The 17,882-nt window shown below is 40.0% G+C and overlaps 1 protein-coding gene across 1 annotated transcript in view; it reads right to left on the reverse strand.

Annotated features, from left to right (window-relative positions):
* Window positions 1-13,983: 13,983 nt before the first annotated feature.
* mrtfab (myocardin related transcription factor Ab) overlaps window positions 13,984-17,882 on the reverse strand; it is a 40,673-nt gene continuing 36,774 nt past the window's right edge. The window contains exons 16-20 of the mRNA XM_053340773.1: window positions 17,707-17,799; window positions 16,733-16,873; window positions 16,494-16,586; window positions 15,729-15,792; window positions 13,984-15,631 (exon numbers count right to left, since the gene is read on the reverse strand). Coding sequence (XP_053196748.1) covers window positions 15,048-15,631; window positions 15,729-15,792; window positions 16,494-16,586; window positions 16,733-16,873; window positions 17,707-17,799 — 975 coding nt within the window. The 3' untranslated portion in view covers window positions 13,984-15,047. The remainder of the gene's footprint in view (window positions 15,632-15,728; window positions 15,793-16,493; window positions 16,587-16,732; window positions 16,874-17,706; window positions 17,800-17,882) is intronic.

The following is a 17,882-nucleotide window of genomic DNA, read 5'->3' on the forward strand; positions in this document are numbered from 1 at the left end:
CGATACAGCTGAATATTGTACTTATTCATCTATCTCATTAGATCACATTGTTAACCTCCATCCATTCATCCGTTATCTTTACCATTTATCCTCTAGATGGTCGTAGGGAAGCTGGAGCCTATTTTAGCTGAGGTGAGAGGTAGGTACACCCTGGACAGGTTGTCACTCAATCACAGGGCTAACATAGTCTCAGACAGACAACGATTCACACTCATATTCACACCTAAGAACAATTCAGAGTCACCTGTTAACCTAACCAGCATATTCTTGGTCGGTAGAAGGAGAGAACCCAGGCAGGCAACTCTACGTGTCCTGAAGGTTACTTCATGTAATATTGTAATGTTATTGTTACTTCTGACTATTACTGCTGGCTAGTGAAACTCCTTACTGTTCCAACCAACAGTCATTCATGGTTTTCATGTAAAACCAGAGCAGATGCTCTAGGAATGTGAAAAATTGTGTATTCTTGGATATTAGAACAATCCACCTTTGATGCCCAAATCTTAGGGACGGTCTAAGGGAAGTGCTATCACTAAATACTGATAAAAAGTTATGAGATGTAGTATCTATATTGTTACTGTTGTTACTTTGTAGTCCAATGAAAAAAGTGATGTGTATTTGCATTTAGTTATGAGCAGTTCAGCCAGTGTCTCTGAAGGTGTGAAGGTGTAACCTTTCATTCACGTTGGGTGTTACTGCATACCATTTTGTGGAAAGGTTGGCCCTGTTCCCCAATCATTCATTATTAATTATAGATTATATTAATTATTGTTGTTAATCTGTTCATTATATCAGAAACGGAACACAAGCCTGTTGATATATGTAGATTTATTTTGTTTGACAGGATTAAGAAGAAGGGTCATCCCACTGTGTTGTTGCCTGCCTGCCTGTGATGTTGAAGGTAGATCAGCTGCTCTGTCAGTGGGGGGTTTCCATCATTATCCTCTATTAAAAAGTGGGAGTAGATGTAAAAGGGTTCTGCAGTAAATGTAAAATGGGTGTATTCATGACTGTGCATGTCTGCCTATAGATAAATAGCAATGTCAGCAGTAACACATCTTAAGTTAATGCTTTCTTAAATATTTTGTATGATATGATGCCATATATCTCTTTGGTTGGGTCAAAATATACATACCTGAGCAGGTGTTGGGTTCCAGTTATTTGAGACAGAGAAGGTAAAGTGGTGGCAGCAGTGCTGTGAGGCTGCATATTTTTATTTGTTTGCTTGTTTGTTTTTTCTTTTGCTTAAGCTTCAGTTATTTTTGTTGAATTTCAACAAGTTTATTTTTTGCCTCTGTTTCATTACAGATTCCCCCAGACATGTTTTAATATAAATCTCTGTGTGAAATACTTGTGTGTGATATAGTTTAAAAAAAAGTTGAATTATCTTGGTAAAAATCACATCCACTCCTTCCCCCCTCATTATACAAATATTTTCATTTCAAAAGCGTAACTGCTTGGATGCGAAATGTCTCCCTCATCACTGTGAAGTCCACTCTCAGTGTTTGTCCAAATTTCCACATCACTCAGTTTAATTTAAGAGACTTTCCACTTTCAGCAGATGAATGTGAAAACAACTTCTAGTGTCAAACTGAACTTACATCATTCTGCACAGTGAAGCTCAAACATCCAACTGAAGGAGCAAGTAGAGAAACACATTTTTGAGTTGGTTTTTTTTTTGTTAATAAATGTCATATTTTTTGCATATACTCCTGCTTCTTTAACATCCCCTATAAAGTTTTCCAAAAAAGGCCAAACAACATCTTCAGCTCTCTATATGGGGCAGAGGCACAGCATATCGGACATATCATTGTTTTATATTTTATATAGGCAGTGCACATGCTCTTCCATGAGTTATTGCTGTGGTGTGTCTCATTAGATCAATGTCCATAAAAATCCACAGAATATGGAGGATGTTGAAGGGGAAGAGGATGGGACAGATTGATAAATGATACATGGATGGATAGATGGATGGATGGATGGATAATGGGTGCATGAACAAAAACAAATAGAGCTGTACACTTACACTAAGTACTGAATGACCCAGTGTTGGGGTCATTGACTGATGGATGGACACATCAGTGGATGGACTGATTACAAGAAGAGATAGATATAACACACAGTTTGGTTTCTCTTTCAACATTTTCTCAGTCTAAACAGGAGGCAGAAATCTCCAGTAGCTACTTTATCATTTTTCCACCGTTTTTCTTAAATTCTATGATGCTGCTCGCCTGAGTTTCTCCACATCGATCAACAAAAGTTTAATCTTGAATGTTGAACACTGAATGAAAGGGAGGAAAATAGAACAACTCAACCTTACGACACGAGACATAAAATCCATTGATGAAGTCAAGCCATCGATTTCTACTCAGCCGCCGACTTTTCGAACCCGTAGCCGTTAAAGGTCGAGGTGTCAACGTTTTCCATTACATCAGCCAATCATAGAGCTTCTATTTTGTCAGGAAATTGTTGTTTTGTGTCCAGACGTCTCGGATGGTATTCGTCTGCTGGAGATTATGCAGTTTTCTTCTTGATGTAATGGTGCAGCCGTATAAAAATGCTATCTTCGGCTTAAACTGAAATAGATGGAGGTGAAAATAGTGTGAATACTGTGAATGTTTCAATGGATTCTGGTTCTCATATAGACAGAAGAAACACAAACACACAAGACTGAATGCAACTTGTGGGAAGAAGTTGAAAGAATCATGTATGAGAGATGTCTTAGTGGATGAGTACAAAGCTTTTATATCTATGACGAGGAGAGGAAGAGCGTAGAAGCAGAAATCTAAAAACCTTCAGAAACTCCAGCATAGACGAAGATTTGCTGCTTCTGTCTAAAACTTGGAAACATAACAAAAATACTCTCATGCAGTGTGTGCGTTGTATGTGACAGCATCACTGCTATGCTGAGTTAATGATGACTGGATTATCAGAGGACGTTTTACCACCAAGGACAATATAGTTTTTTTCTCTGTTGTCATATAGATGAAACAAAGGACTCGACAAACTGATGATGGTGATAGATAAAAAGGGTTCATCCATCCAAATCACAGCTGTAGAAGCATCCCACTATGAACCTCAGTCAATGGATCACCAAAGTAAAGAGGTTTCATTTTCTGAGCACCATCCATCCTATAACTGTTGTTTGTTGTACAAAACTTATGGTGGCAGTTAAAAAAAGCCGTGGGGTCATCCAAGTTAGTTAAGAAGTCCTCCAGATTAATTAGTCGTTGGTCCATGAACTCCAGAACGACACATAGAAGTATTTTTCGATCAATTTTCTGATTGGTCAATTTGAAGCTTTCCACTCATCCACTTGCCAATAATCATCAGGATGACATTTGTGTCTTCCAAAACTGTTACAAATAACTGTTGAAAAAGACACTTTAGGTGAAGATTGTGGTTTAGGTTAAAATTAGTGTTTTGTTAAAGCTAGGGGAAAATCGTGGTTTGAGTTAAAGTTGACCTCTGTCGTCATGGTTACAATACAGTCTCCACTTACCGAGCATCACTCTCTGGACACCAGGAATGCCTGTCCACAATCTATCCATTAGTTGTACAGATATTTTAGTCAGAACCAAAGTGGTGGACTGACCTACCAACACTGCTATCCACATAGCGATGCCTTTACTGTAGCTAATTATGAGAGAATAAAGTGGCAGTTAATTGGTAGACATTATATCACAGTAATGGTAGTGGTACAATCAGTACTCATCAAGCTCCAGTTGCAGCAAATTTTGCAGCTTGTCCTTTTGGGAAATGCCTCTGCTAAAGGGTTCAGCGTGACCTCTGTGTGGATCCACACTCTATAACTTCTGTGGCCATGTGTGCAACTGCCAATATGTACATACTGTACATCTGTGCTTTCATCCTCTGCCATTGCAGTCAAATACTGTAGTATGTACTATGGACAAATACTTCTTTGTGCCATAAAGTGAAGTAGCAGACTTTCCTCTGAAATCTGAGTTTTTGCCTCTTAGTGTAAAATGTAGTGTAAAGGACCAGTTCACAATTTTTCAAGTCTGTCCTAAAACAACAGTCAGGTTCCCAAATGAACATTGCCAATATATCATAATCATTCTTCCTTCATAATATGTGCCAAAGTCCCTCTTTTTGTTACTATACTCCAAGCACAGCTAAACAAGGAAACATTGTCCGAGGAAACGCAAAGATTTTTAACATCCAGTATGAATAGGAGGACAAGCTCAGGTTAATTGGTCACTCTAAATTGCCCGTAGGTGTGTGATTCTCTTCCAGTGTTAATATAGGCACCTGACTATTGTTTTAAGACAGACTTGAACAATTATGAACTTGTCCTTTAAAGACCAATAGCAGCCAGTTTGAATTTTTTCATGAAACTAACAATTAAAGATTTATTTGCTGATTGATTCATGTTAATATGCTGCACCTAAAGCACTTAAAATATAAAAGGAAACAAAAAATAAAGTATGGAGCTGCACAAAATGTGATAAACTGATCAGTTTCGGTTGGGGCTTAAGACTACAAGTTTGAAAATTTGAAATTTAAACCTCTGTAGCCCACTCCATTATGAATAATGTAGGCACCAGGAGTTTGACAAGGAAGAAAACAATATGAGTCCAACAGTGTTATCGTAGTGCCATGTAAACTGGGTGCAGTACTTTTTTAAAGCTGCAGCACGTTCACTTTTACATTCAGCGTCTCACTGGAAGAAAAACAAACTCTCTCTGACGGTGCATCAGGCATCCTGTGTGTGAAGTAATGTACCATCTTATCGTGTACATTAGCAATGCTAAGCAGCAGCCAGGTGAGTGGCAGTCGCAGTAGTTATTTTAATAGGGAGCAGCTATTTCAGTAAGTCCTCCAGCAGGCTTCTTTCTCTGGAGTTAATCACACTGAACAACACAGCTCCTCTCTCTCTCTCCTCTCTGGGGCCTCCACTGGCTCTCCTTTTTCTTCTGGCTTCGCTCACGTCGTCTCCCTCCCTCTGTCTCACTGCTGCTCCTTGTTTTTATTTATATCTATATCTGGATCCCCTTCCCCTTCGTCTTGTTTACATGTCTTACCCCACTCTCTCTGCATTCCCAGTTAATCAGCCACAGTCTCACAGGGATGTTTGGGGTTGAATGTCATTATGTTGGCTGCGTTGTAATAATCCCCCATTACCTGTGTTTCTCCCTGGCCACCAACCCAGTTTCATCCAGAACTGTGTCTTTTTAAGGATCTGTCTCTCCTCCACTAATCCTGAAACAATCGGTTTTACACAACCATCAGCAGCCAGTAATCAGAGGAACTGCTTCTGCCTCTCCATCATCACTGCTTTGAATTTATTTACACAGCAGCTGTTTTGAACATGTGAGGAACATTACCTGATGTACAAAGTACAGTCCAGACAGGACTCAGAAGATGTGCCAAAAACTACAAATATCAGCTATGAAATATTTATTATTGTCATGATTCTCACGTGGAAGATTCAAATTAGAACCTGACTGATACTGGAGTTTTGGGGCCGATGCCGATACTGATATTAGGCTGATATTGATATACAGTATTAACTAATAATCTTATGTATTATATGTGTACAGCATGACATAAACACACATTTTTTGCAATGATCCCTAAAATGTGATTTTACACATTTTATATTTATACAGTTGAACAACTTTATTGTATAAAATGTCAGTGCACCAAAACATACATACATTTATTGGGAATTTAATAACTATAAATGTTTTTGAAAAACAAAAAGAACATTAAAATATTCTAAAAAAAGAAAATGAAGTAACTTTGAAGTAACTTGAAGTAAGAAAATATAATACAAATACATAAAATGCTGCTTATATAACTTTAAAAAAAATCTGCACACATCGGTTAACATATGCCAATATCAAAATATCTTTGATAGGCCAATGTTAGCCAATAATATCGGCTGACGAAAATATCGGTCGGGCTCTAATTAAAATGATTTTGAACTTTTGATAATTTCATTTACCATGATAGGTTTGTGGTTTTGCCCATCACTTCTATTTGTTAAGACTCCAAATGTCATTTTCATTAGTCATTTCCTACTGAAATGTATCAATTCTAACATTTTTCAAATAAAACTATAAATCTAGAGTGTAGGTAGCATTTTATTATTCAAAGTGAAGATGACACATTATATTACTGCTGCTAGGCCTGAGCTCTGTAGGAATGTTTATTATTTTCAGCTCTGTAGGAGTTCAACTAGATTTCAAGGGGGTCTATGATTGAGGCAAACATGGGTGTCATTGTCACATTGTCATGTCACATTTTCAGTGCTTTGTTGAACATGGCACTCTGCATGATCTTCAACACCATACCTAAAAAATACCAGGCATTAGCTCCAAAAGGCTGTCAGATGGTGAGGAGAACCATTATACTGCAACATATGAAGACTCTTCCAGATACTATACAGTGCAACCAGTGTGAGTGTGTATATGTGTGTTTTGGTGGGTAGTTTAGTGGTTGTGACACTGCTGTGTGTTTGTCAGTTTTGTGATTGGATAGAAAGTCAGCTGCCAACAGGAACTTCATCGAGCGAAAATGAAACAATGTCAGAGAACCAAAACTGTTTGATTGACAGGTGATATTGTAGATATCTTCCCTGCTTTTACAACATGATAATACACAACTTAATTGTCCGTCAAGATGGAAAATTGTCATCATCATCCGGCAGTTCATTCATACAGCATAAAAAACTAACATACACACATCCTTTGAAGGTGTTCTCCACTGCTACTTTACCCACAATCCCACTAATCCCACTGTACTAATTAACGTAACTGACTTCTAGTACAATCGGTCTGATCACGTCTCTGTTCTCTCGCTCTTATATCAAGCGTCTGTGCTAAAGCTTCACTCCAAATAAACTGAGATCTCGTCCTGTTGGGCTGAACCAGTCAATTAATTGATGCTTCCATCGTGATGAGCCTACTTTCATATTGTCCTCTCATTATGTCCATTCAGCATTACGCACTGAGTCTGTATCAGTTCGCTGACACGTTGTCCCTCTGGGTTTGTGTGTAAATGTACTGTGTGGAGGAGAGCGTTCATAAAACCAACCATTAATAGACTGAATTATATGTCATTGATACATTTTGTACATTTGCTCATTCATTATGAATTCCGATGCTTTATTTGTGTCTTTTCTGGAAAAACTGGTCCAACTTGTCCCACATCAGTAATTTGACCCAATTAGCTTCATTGGACCAAAGCCACAGCACATGTCAAACTGTCTGACACCTCCTGTATGCTAATGAAGAGCCATTGATCTGGAGTAGAATTGGCGGAGCAGGCGACTGTGTCTAACTAGACATTCATGCGTCATCGTTCACAGTCAAATATCTTTTCCACACATAAACCTCTTCTGCACTCTGTGATTCATCTGGACTAGAACTTCTTCATTCAGAATATTTCACTTTCTATTAAAAAACAGTTAAACCAAAATATCATTCCTCTCCCTCCCTCCTCTCCAACATCTGTGGAGTTCAGAATTGAAACCTCGAAACCAGGCCAACATGGGTGTGTTACGTAACTCTGCCTTGCACAGTTTAGCTGTCCAAGGTTATGTTAAAAGACATGGTCAGATGTGAAGCCGCCCCTCCCAGTGGCTTCTCAGATCCCACCCAATTAGGCATTTTTGTTACAGAATGGAGTAAAATCCAGTTATGTCTTTGGTTGTCGTGATTGATTTTTGAAAGACATTTAGATTGAAAAATGTAGCTCAAGAAAAAACATCAAATAGACTTTTTCCACAATTAATGCTGTTTCTGTATCTCTCTTCACAGCAATCCTTTGGCCTCATGGCAAAGAAACCAGTGCAAATATCTTTAAACAAAGACAATCATTTTTTATGTTCAATAAACCAAAGTTTGGGACACTTTGGAGAGCTCATCTGCTGTTTGACTTCACTAATGGTTATAGTTTGTCACACAAATGAGAGTATTCACATAACAGTCAAATTACTTTAAAAAAAACTGTTTATTTGTCTCTTTAAAAAAATGTTTTAAAAAGCCTTTGCACACCTGGATATACAACAGGTGCATTTGAGGAAATCACAACTTGAATAAAAAGTAACAAATTTCAGTGCTGAAATATTTAATTTATTTGAGCTTAAGTTAAGTTAAGGCTAAAGTTAAGGGTAGGGTTACGTTAAAGTTAGGTTTAACATACAAATCATGTGAGAGTTTTGCAAATTGTCCCTCCAGCCTATCTAGTCTTACACCAACCTTAACATACCTGAAATGTTGATAAATATTCAAAGACCATGTGTGGGAGTTTTTCCTCATTTTTATTCAGTTTATGCATGACTTAAATAAGAATGTTGATTGAAATGACTGCAGCTGCACCAGATTTTAAAGAGGTCGAAAACATGTGTGAGAAGCTGTTTATAGTGACAAGATAAGCTAAGCTATTTCTTTTTCCAATATGACATGAAAGCAGCATCAGTTTTAACTTTGAAAAGTCTGGTTTTTTATGTTGAATGAAAGTGAACACGTTCCCCAAAGACAGTCTAAATTAAAGTGAAGTTAAGCCTGGATTAGTTGCAGCTTAAGTCAAGTTAAAGGTGCAGTGTGTAGAAGTCAGTGGCATCTAGTGGGGAACAGACTTGGCAGATATGTAATATAATATTCATAAGTATGATTTAATTAGTGTATAATCACCTGAAAATGAGAATTGTGTTTTTGTTACCCTAGAATGAGACTTTTAGATCTACATAGAGAGCGGGTCCTCCTCCATGGAGCCTGCCATGTTTCTACAGTAGCCCAGAATGGACAAACCAAACACTGACTCTAGAGAGGGTGTTTCAAGTTATTTTTTGTTTTTACTGCCACCGTAGGTTGTTCTACACGCTTGGAAGTGGAAGAGGAGGGTTATTCAGTTGGTTTTAATCTGCTACCTCACCACTAGATGTCATTAAATCATACATACTGCTCCTTTAAATAGTATTTTAAATAAATAGGTGGTCAGAATTTGATCAAGTGCTCATTGAAAAACTTCAATGACACGTTGGTTGACACATTCAATGATATCATTAACAATGTCTAAAAGGGGGATGGTTTTATTTCTGAAGCTCACCATTTAATAGGTGTTTGTAATTAATTGACTGAATGTGGATCAGAGGAATCTGGAGTCAGCGAGTTCAAAGTGACGATGTTGTGTGCACTGTTTGCACGCCTGCTCTGCCACTGTCTCGCTGTCTCAGTTTAGCCCACATACCTCTTGTCTTTCAAACAAACAGGTGTAGAACAAAACACTCCTGCTATTCTCTCAGTGCCCTCCTCCCTCTTTGCCTCCCACTTCCTTCCCTGATCCCCCCTCCATCTCCCCCCGCCTGTGCAAATGTCAACCTTCACATCCTCTGCTATCAAAGGCTCCACAGTCGCAGCAGGATCCACCCCAACCTGACTTCTCCTTTCACATCATACAACTTCACACAACAAGGAGACGGAGTCACCAAGAGAAACATTTGCTCTCCCTGAAACACCGAACGCTTCAGCTGAACAAACAGGCTTTGAATGAACCTGTGCACAAGAATCACACATGGCGCACGTCACGCTTCACCTTGCATCAAGTCCACATTTAGTAACACGTAAAAATTAACAAAGGACTAACTGTTGTCATTGTCACTATCAGTATCATAGAAATCAGAATCATGATCCCCTAAAAAGACAGCAAAATGAATACTGGCATTACCTCATTTTGACAAAGTAACAACACAGTGAGTTTAAATCCTAAACCTTTAGTGTCTTAAACCTTTAGGGAGTACTAACATATAAGCGTAGTTCTACACAAGTTACAAGATCAGTAGACAAGTCATAAAGAGTGTTACACTTTAGTTCTGAGGGGCATTTACTAAGATTACACCGCTAGACGCATAGTTTGAAAGGTGTGATTTTTACTCGTCAGGGAGGGTTGACCATTAAAAGCGTTTTCATACCTGTGCTGTTTAACCCAGATGAATAGGAGTCTGTTTTTTCCCTGCATGGTGAGATTTGTTTGGGCAGGTCTGAACACAATAATCTCATTCCAAAACAACCGTACCAAGACCCATTGAAAAGGTGGTCTCGGTCCAGTCCCAAATGAATTAAGGAGCAGTTAGTTTGTGATTGGAGCGTGATCCAAACTCGATCCAGCCCAACTACTAGGGCTAGGTATTGGTACTCGATACCTTTAAGGCAGGGGTCTCCAAACTATTCCACAAAGGGCCATGTGGCTGCAGGTTTTCATTCCAACCAAGCAGGAGCACACCAGACTTGATTCATTTAATCAGCTGATCTCAGTCTTCAGACAGCTGATTGGTCAAATGGTGTGCTCTTGATTGGTTGGAACTAAAACCTGCAGCCACATGGCCCTTTGTGGAATAGTTTGGAGACCTCTGCTTTAAGGTATCAAACAAAATACATCAATACCAAGTTGTATTGAAACGTCTCCCGTCAGACGATACCTGCAATCGATCCTTTCTGCACCCAGAGCTAGACAATTTGTTTGGACAGCCAATCAACACAAGCATTCTTCGATATAATGCAACATGTGGTTGGCCCACTGCCACAGCAGCTACAACCTGTTTGTGTTGGTAAAGTCACAGTGAATTTGAGTTAGTGTGCTTAGCAGCTAGCAGCAGCAACCAAGATGCCACCTAAACACTCTAAAGTGTGGCTACACTACACGCTAGGCCGGATAACAGCAAGTGCACAAAATGTGTAATGGGTATCAAATGAAGTACTCAATTGGTATCTGTTTCACTTTAAGGTTACTTGGATTGGTACTGGTATCGTATTTTTTAAAGTACTAAGCATAATCTGCAGGTTTGAGGTTGACAGCTTTGTAATGTAATGTAAGAAGCTATAATTGAGGTTATCCATCAAATTTCATTTTAGATCATCATCTCTGATAGATTTATGTTTTATTCCTGGTTTATTAAGGAATAGTTTACATTGACCACAAACTTCAGCAAATCCACTAGAATCGGAGACGCAACTGTTAAATTAGCTATCCTAGCCGCTAACCTGTTTGACATGTTGTGACCTGCAAATCACCAAATCAATTCTGAGTTAAACCAGGGCTACATTAAACTGTTGGAGGCTAAATGGCTCTATTACACTACTGTTCCTGCTGTTCTCTGTGCATACTGTGTTATAAAGCAGAAAACTGTCTGAAAAAGAGATTTTATTTTACAGGGTGGTCTAATGCCAGTTGGTAATGTGTTTTAGTGGTGCATACAATCAAATTTAGTATTTGTTGAAATGACCACAAACAGTTCACACAGTCTACTTGGGATGCTCCCGGTCGCCCGCATTGCCCATTTAGTTATCCAATATCTAGGTTAGATCTACAGTTACTGGTGTGGCAACATATTAATGATTAAGTTGTTGTTAGAATCTTTTTTACTTTCATAAAATTGTCATTTTAATTCTGTTGAAACAGTAGATACTGTAGGTAAATACATATATACCTCAGACATCTATTTTTTTTTTTTTTAACTTTTTAACATAATTTAGCCTAATTTTTGACCTACAAATCATAAAATTACCACTTACTGGACTGTCTTGGTGAGTGGTGTCAAATAAGTAGAAGAAGTAGAAGAAAATCACCACTATTCAGTAATCTGGATCTATGTCTGGATCACTAAAAGTCTTCCCCACTAACCTCTTTGACAACCATGACACGATTTCATAGCTATGATGGCGGTCAGTGTGAGCAGAGAGTGTCACTTCTCTTTCATTCTTGCAGCCTTCACGTTTTGCCGATAAAAGGTTTTTCTGTGCACATGTGATTAAAAATCCTGCGTGAGTGCTTGGCTGCGAGGTGGCGGGCTCCTGTCAGTGTGATGTGGAGTACAGAGGAGATCTTTAGCCCTCGTGGCGCTGCGGCCCTTTGGAACTCACTGTAGTTAATTAGTGGCATGGCCTTGGGACTTTTATCTGCTCTGTGTACAGGACTACTGGGGGGGGGGGGGGGGGGGGGGCTGCTGTGACCTGTGCGTGTGCGTTTGAAGTGGGTTTATAAGTATACTGAGCTGGTTGCATGTTTGCGTGCTGTGCATTGAAAATCTGTGTGTGTGTGTTAAAGTGTATTTGAGAGGGCTCATCAGGGTCTTTGAGAGATGATAAGAGCTTGGCTGAGTGATGCTTGAAGAGCTGGAAAGCTCGATTCAGTCCGGCGGCGTGAAAAGGAAAGAAGAGGAGGGGATGAAGAAGAGGTCACTTCACTCTCACTGTTCTAAACAAGAGCTCCCTAATCACTAACATTTCTCCTCTTAATTCTGCTCTATTGAGGTTTCTGTGGGTAGAAATTAGTCTCTCTTCACTAAGGGTTTGCTCTCTGTAGGCCTGGCGCTTCCCACGATTGAGTCCTAACATTTACCTGTGATTTTTTTATATTACTAAAACCTTTTAAACCTTTCAAACTCTGCTGTACCTGCAAATAATAATTAAGCATGACAATGTGGTTAATAATTTGCTTATTATCTGCAAGAAAAATACTTGTCCAGAATTGGCCCGTACACCAATCGCTGTTTTTAAAAGTGTTAATATGATAGCATTGGAGTTTGAAGAAAACACATTTAATCCACTGCTAAAAAGGCAATAGTACATTTATCCTGATGTGATTCTTCTGCTACTCTCTCACTTTGGGATTTATTTTAATACAATGAGTAAAAACAGCCTCTAACAAACTAGAATTTGGTGCCTGTTCAAGACATACCTCTCTTCCATCAGGCTCGATTGGGTCACTCTTATTTTCTGCCCTGTTGCTTTGAATAAAAATATCACCTAGTGTAATATTACCACCCCGTTAAAAAAAGATAGCAGTGAAGTGACCTGTGTGCATTTTTAAAAGGCCAGGGGGGCAACAGGAGGACTACAGTAGTTAGTAATGAAGTCAATGATCCACTCACCCTGGATTTTCAAAATGTATACCGCCAGTGTCTCTGTTTCATTTTCTGAGTTACAGGTGAAGCGTGAAATTTTATAATAGCAAAAGATGTCATTTTCTTCCCAGATTGTTTTGCATGACAATTAAGTATTCAAGCTGACAGTGGAGGGAAAATATCAGTTGACACGGAGTCATTTTTTAGTGTTGTTGTGTGTTTTGATTGAAGTACTACACACTTTAACAGTTATTAATACTGTGTGCAAATGGAGCCATTAATGATGCCTAATCAGTTAGCAGAGAAGACACAAAGATGATCAGTGTAAAGGAGTAAACTGACTTGACTAATTTGTCCCAAAAAGTTGAATATTTATAAAAAACCTTCACTTCACTCTGAGGAGGGGCATTAATGGTATTTATGTGGAAGTGCCAGAGGATGAAAAATCAAATAGACCTTATCAGTATGTTTCTTTTCATCATTATCTATCTGCCACTGTGTTTTATACATGACCTGGAAACCACATTATCTTACCAACTTCCTACTTTTCTGATGAAGTGATGAAGACATGTAGTTTATGTATGACTGAATGTTGAACTATACATATGTTAGTCTGTTTTTCTTCCGTTTAGTTTTAGTTGTTGACATTATTTCATGAGGAAAAAAGGGGAAAAAAGGGGAAACTAATCACGAAGAAAAAAAAATCTGATTAAAGAGCGAATGCTTGAGGGATTTTCCCACATGGCTGAACTAGAATAAAGTTAGAGGTCTCTTGACAGTAAACTTTAATACTCTAAAGTAAGGGAATAGTCAGTTTTTTCTTGAGGCTCACTAAAATGCACGACTAAAATTTGAACAAGTTAAAAACAGCCATGGCACTTGTTGGTAATCTTCTTGATTTGTACATGATGGTTTAACACAGCTGATTTCTTTTTTACAATGGCGCACTCTTGTGGCTGATTTTTATCACTAGGATTCATTTGCTGCAGTAAGAGATGAGCAGGTTACTAATGATTTAAAAATTCTTGATTATTATTATTAAGACTAATAAAGCAAGCTCAGATTTTGCTCTTTATAAATGAATTGTGTTTTGACACTGTATTTATTTTTCATACATTCATTTTATTCATTTGTTGTGAACATGTAAAATAAAAACAGACACATCTTTGAAGTTTTTTTTGTATGTTTATTTTTTAAACTTTTTTTTCTTTAAAAAATGACAAGGTCCAAGTATTTTGGAAGCCCCGCCCTCTCCCTATGTTCCCCAGCCGGCGAGCTCGACTCTAAGCAACCAGCAAAGAAAAATAAGTCATATGGACAATTGATAATATACACCCCATATACAGCAATACATAGTGGTCTACCATGTTAATACGCAAACCTTCAATAAAGGTTTCAATTCAAACTGTTGCCACTGATATGGTTCATTTCAATAGCAACTATCAACCGCTGACGGTTGTGTTTTCGACTAGTGTGGGTGGGGTTCAGGTTGCCGTGGTGAGGCGGCGGGGCCACCGACAGCTGCCTTGCTTTTCGCGCCATCCCTCGACAGCTCAGCTGATCAATAATATAACACAAGGTGGCTTTTGCTCCGCCTCACCAGACGGCGCTAAGATTGACCTGAACGCTCCCCCCCTCATAACCAATCAGATTCAGCATAAGTGCAAAAATTTAGGAGGCACTGACACACGCATGATGCTATCTCGAGGAGCCCGAGTTAGCGCCGCTGACCGACCCTCCTCGGCTCTCGTCTGTCGAACCGTTTCCGAGGGATTGAAATGACCTTACAGTGAACTGCGACCGCCTGTCCATTCACTTTGACCTGGTTAATGCAGGACAGAAAAGGGCGGGATTTTTATCAGCGTTGTCTGTGAAAAGTCTGCTGTTTGGATCCCCATAGAATTACAATTCAAAGATAACTTACAGTCCACCAAGTCCTTTTCTATGGATTTCATTTCTATGTTTCTTGCTCGTTTTCACCTCATCCTGAATAAAGTAACAGCCAGTGAAAAGACAGGGCAAACTGTGTGTGTGTATGTGTGTGTGTTTGCATGTGCCAGTGACTCCTGCAGTGGTAGAGACAGCATAGAGAAGGTTTCTGTATGTGCGTGAAATAAAGACGGAGCCTGTACACAGTGTGAGCGAGCGCGTCCCTCTTGCGGGTGGGCGGGCTGGGCTACAGACACGCCTCCCAGTGCAGCTGCAGGTCCGTGCTGTCCAGAAAATCGGCCGAGAAGACGCTCGGCGGAGTGTGCGGTGCCAGCGGGGCCAGGCTCGTCCCCCCGTCTCCTTCCCCCGGTCCGACTCCTCCGCCTCTCCCCCCTCCGTCGCCCCCGCTGCCTCCGCTGGCGCTCCCCACCATGGAGATGTCCAGCCAGTCCATGCTGTCCAGTGTGGGGTCGCCAAAGTCAAGCCCCGTAGAATGGGGGGAGAAGCCCAGGTCGGACGTGTCCATGGGGGAGGGGGGGTGGTCCAGGATGCTGGCCGTGCTCAGCATTTGGCTGTGGAGGTCGTCTATCAGCGTCAGCCCGCCGTCCGGCTCCACGCCCAGCAGCGGGGCGCCGGTGGTGCTCTCCAAGAAGTCCTCCAGGCGCCCGCTGCCTGTGCAGGGCTCTGTTATGGAGGGCTGGGGGGAGATGAGGGGGGAGGTCGGGGTGGGAGGGGAGAGATGGAGCGGGGACGGGGGAGAGGCCGGGGAGGGTGGGTCGGAGTGGAGCGGGGCGAGGGAGGGGTCGGGGTTGGCCTTGAAGCCGGGGATTTCTAATGGAGACGAAAGAGAGACAGAGGAAAGTGATCAGTACGGACGACAAAATCACAACATCTGGATGACATCAGTGTTTGTGACAGATGTTCTTACCTCCACTCTTGAGCAGGATGTCAAACAGGTCGTCCATCTGCTGACTGTTCACACCATTCTCCTGCTAACAGAGAGCGACACAGTGTTATCATCAGCTGACAACACACACACACACAATCCAAATCCAACACCTTCAGTTTATAACACAAACCAGCAATTATCTACATTTTAGAAGCTAGAATCTGATCATTTCTAATATTTTTCCCAACGCAATTACTCAAAGTTAAATCAATTATCAAGATTATTGCCTGTTAATTGATCGATGAACTAATTTCAACTCTTCTTTAAAGTTTCTGGGGCTGTTTTGTTCTTTATTTTCAATTTTTCCTATTGAAGTAGATTACTGATGCAACCCTGCAGCATTTTTCTTATATCCAAAACATTTGATGGTAAATTTGGTATAAGTCAAATTTAGAATCGAGGAAACCAGAATACAGGTGTGATTCTCACTTTCTCTCGTCTGGAAACACTTGACTGACTCTCTCCCCCCCCCGCCCCCCCCCCCCCCCCCCCTCTCTACCTCCAGATATCTCACGCCTGAATGCAACAACTTTTGAACGTCTCTCTCTGGGGATTACCAAAAGTAGACACTTGTTAAATTAAGAAGAAGTAGAGCTGGAAGACTGAGACAGAAAAAAAAACACAAACAAACAAGACACGAAAAGGAAGAAAAGAAAACCCCCCTAAAAAGAAAATGGAAAGAGAGATAGAAAAAAAGGACAATATTAAAAAAGGAGAGATGGGAAGAAAGTCTGGAGGACATACTTTGGAGCGCTGAGTAGGAAGGGAGGTGTTGGGTTTAGGAGAGGGAGGGGTAAACAGTGTGTGCCGGTCGTAAGGCGGACACACCTCCTCTCTCTGCCAGGATGGAGTGATGGAAGTGATGAAATGAGGGGAAAAAAGAGGAGAAACAAACAAGGAGAAAAAAAAGGTCAATGAGGTTTTGGCCGCAGAGATGAAATGATGATGGGAAGTGTTGATGGAGGAAGGGGAGGGGGTGTTACCTTGAGAGATGAGATTATGCTGCTTTGGCTTTCGCTGTCTGACATCTCGTCGAAGAAAGGCTGCAGGTTGGGCGGAGCGGTGACTGACTGGCCGGGTTGTGGAACGACGCTGGTGTCCAAATGCAGCGCTGCCTTCTGTCCCTGAGAGGAGAGAGAGCAGGGATTACATATTAAGACTGAACTTGATGATCATTCGGCTGACTCCTTTGTTTGTGAAGTTTTCATTCTGGATGTCAGGCTGCTTCAGATCTCATCAGTCCAGTCAGTTTGATTTTCTATTATTTTAAACTGTGTTAGTGGCGACACCTTGTGGCAGAAGGAAGATATTTTTTGAAGGATGCAGGCAGTCCTTTCTTACATTACACTCATTTGGCAGATGCTATTGTCTAAAAGTCCTTTACACCCCACATATAAACACATTTCTGCTTAACTTAAATATAAAAACTGCAGATTCATTTGACTAATATTTAAATAATATTTTAACTGCATGTCTTCTCCAACAATTTTAAGGTTAGTATCTGCACTGTTTTTATCTGTTTTACTCAATTTTAACTTAATGTTATTTCCAATTTATTCAATTATCTTTTTATTTTGCCATGTGTATCTTTTATATGATGTTTTGATGCATTTTATGTTTCATGTAAATCACATTGGATTGCCTTGCCTAATAAATATCAATACATTCACAAAGAGAAAATACAAGTAAAATGTATAATTAAAACAATAAGATATATGAATGCATATACAACATAATAAAAGGTTACTTTACTCATAACTCATTTATCATAAGTGAATAATGAGAAGGATTCAGCATCTGAAGCTTCTCAGTGAAACTACAATCCATCAATATTTCACTTCATTCCTATTTCATAACAAATGTGAAATATATTTAAAGTGAAGTAAGTAAAGTAGAAAGTTTGGTAACTTGCAAAAACTTTCACATGCACAATACATTTAAAACATCGTCATTGTACCTTTTTGATTGGCTGGCTAACAGGCTCGGCCTCTTTCTGCTCTTTCGATTGGCTGTCGGTGCTGGGCAGTTTACTCGGAGTCGACTGCAATCTCTGAAAAGACGACAATAAGGACGCAACTGATGAGTGTCTGTCCTTGAGATAGACTGAAACATGTTACTTCCCAGATTAAGTTT

Source organism: Scomber japonicus, chromosome 20 (assembly GCF_027409825.1).
Source record: "Scomber japonicus isolate fScoJap1 chromosome 20, fScoJap1.pri, whole genome shotgun sequence".
In the NCBI taxonomy this organism is placed as follows: Eukaryota; Metazoa; Chordata; class Actinopteri; order Scombriformes; family Scombridae; genus Scomber; species Scomber japonicus.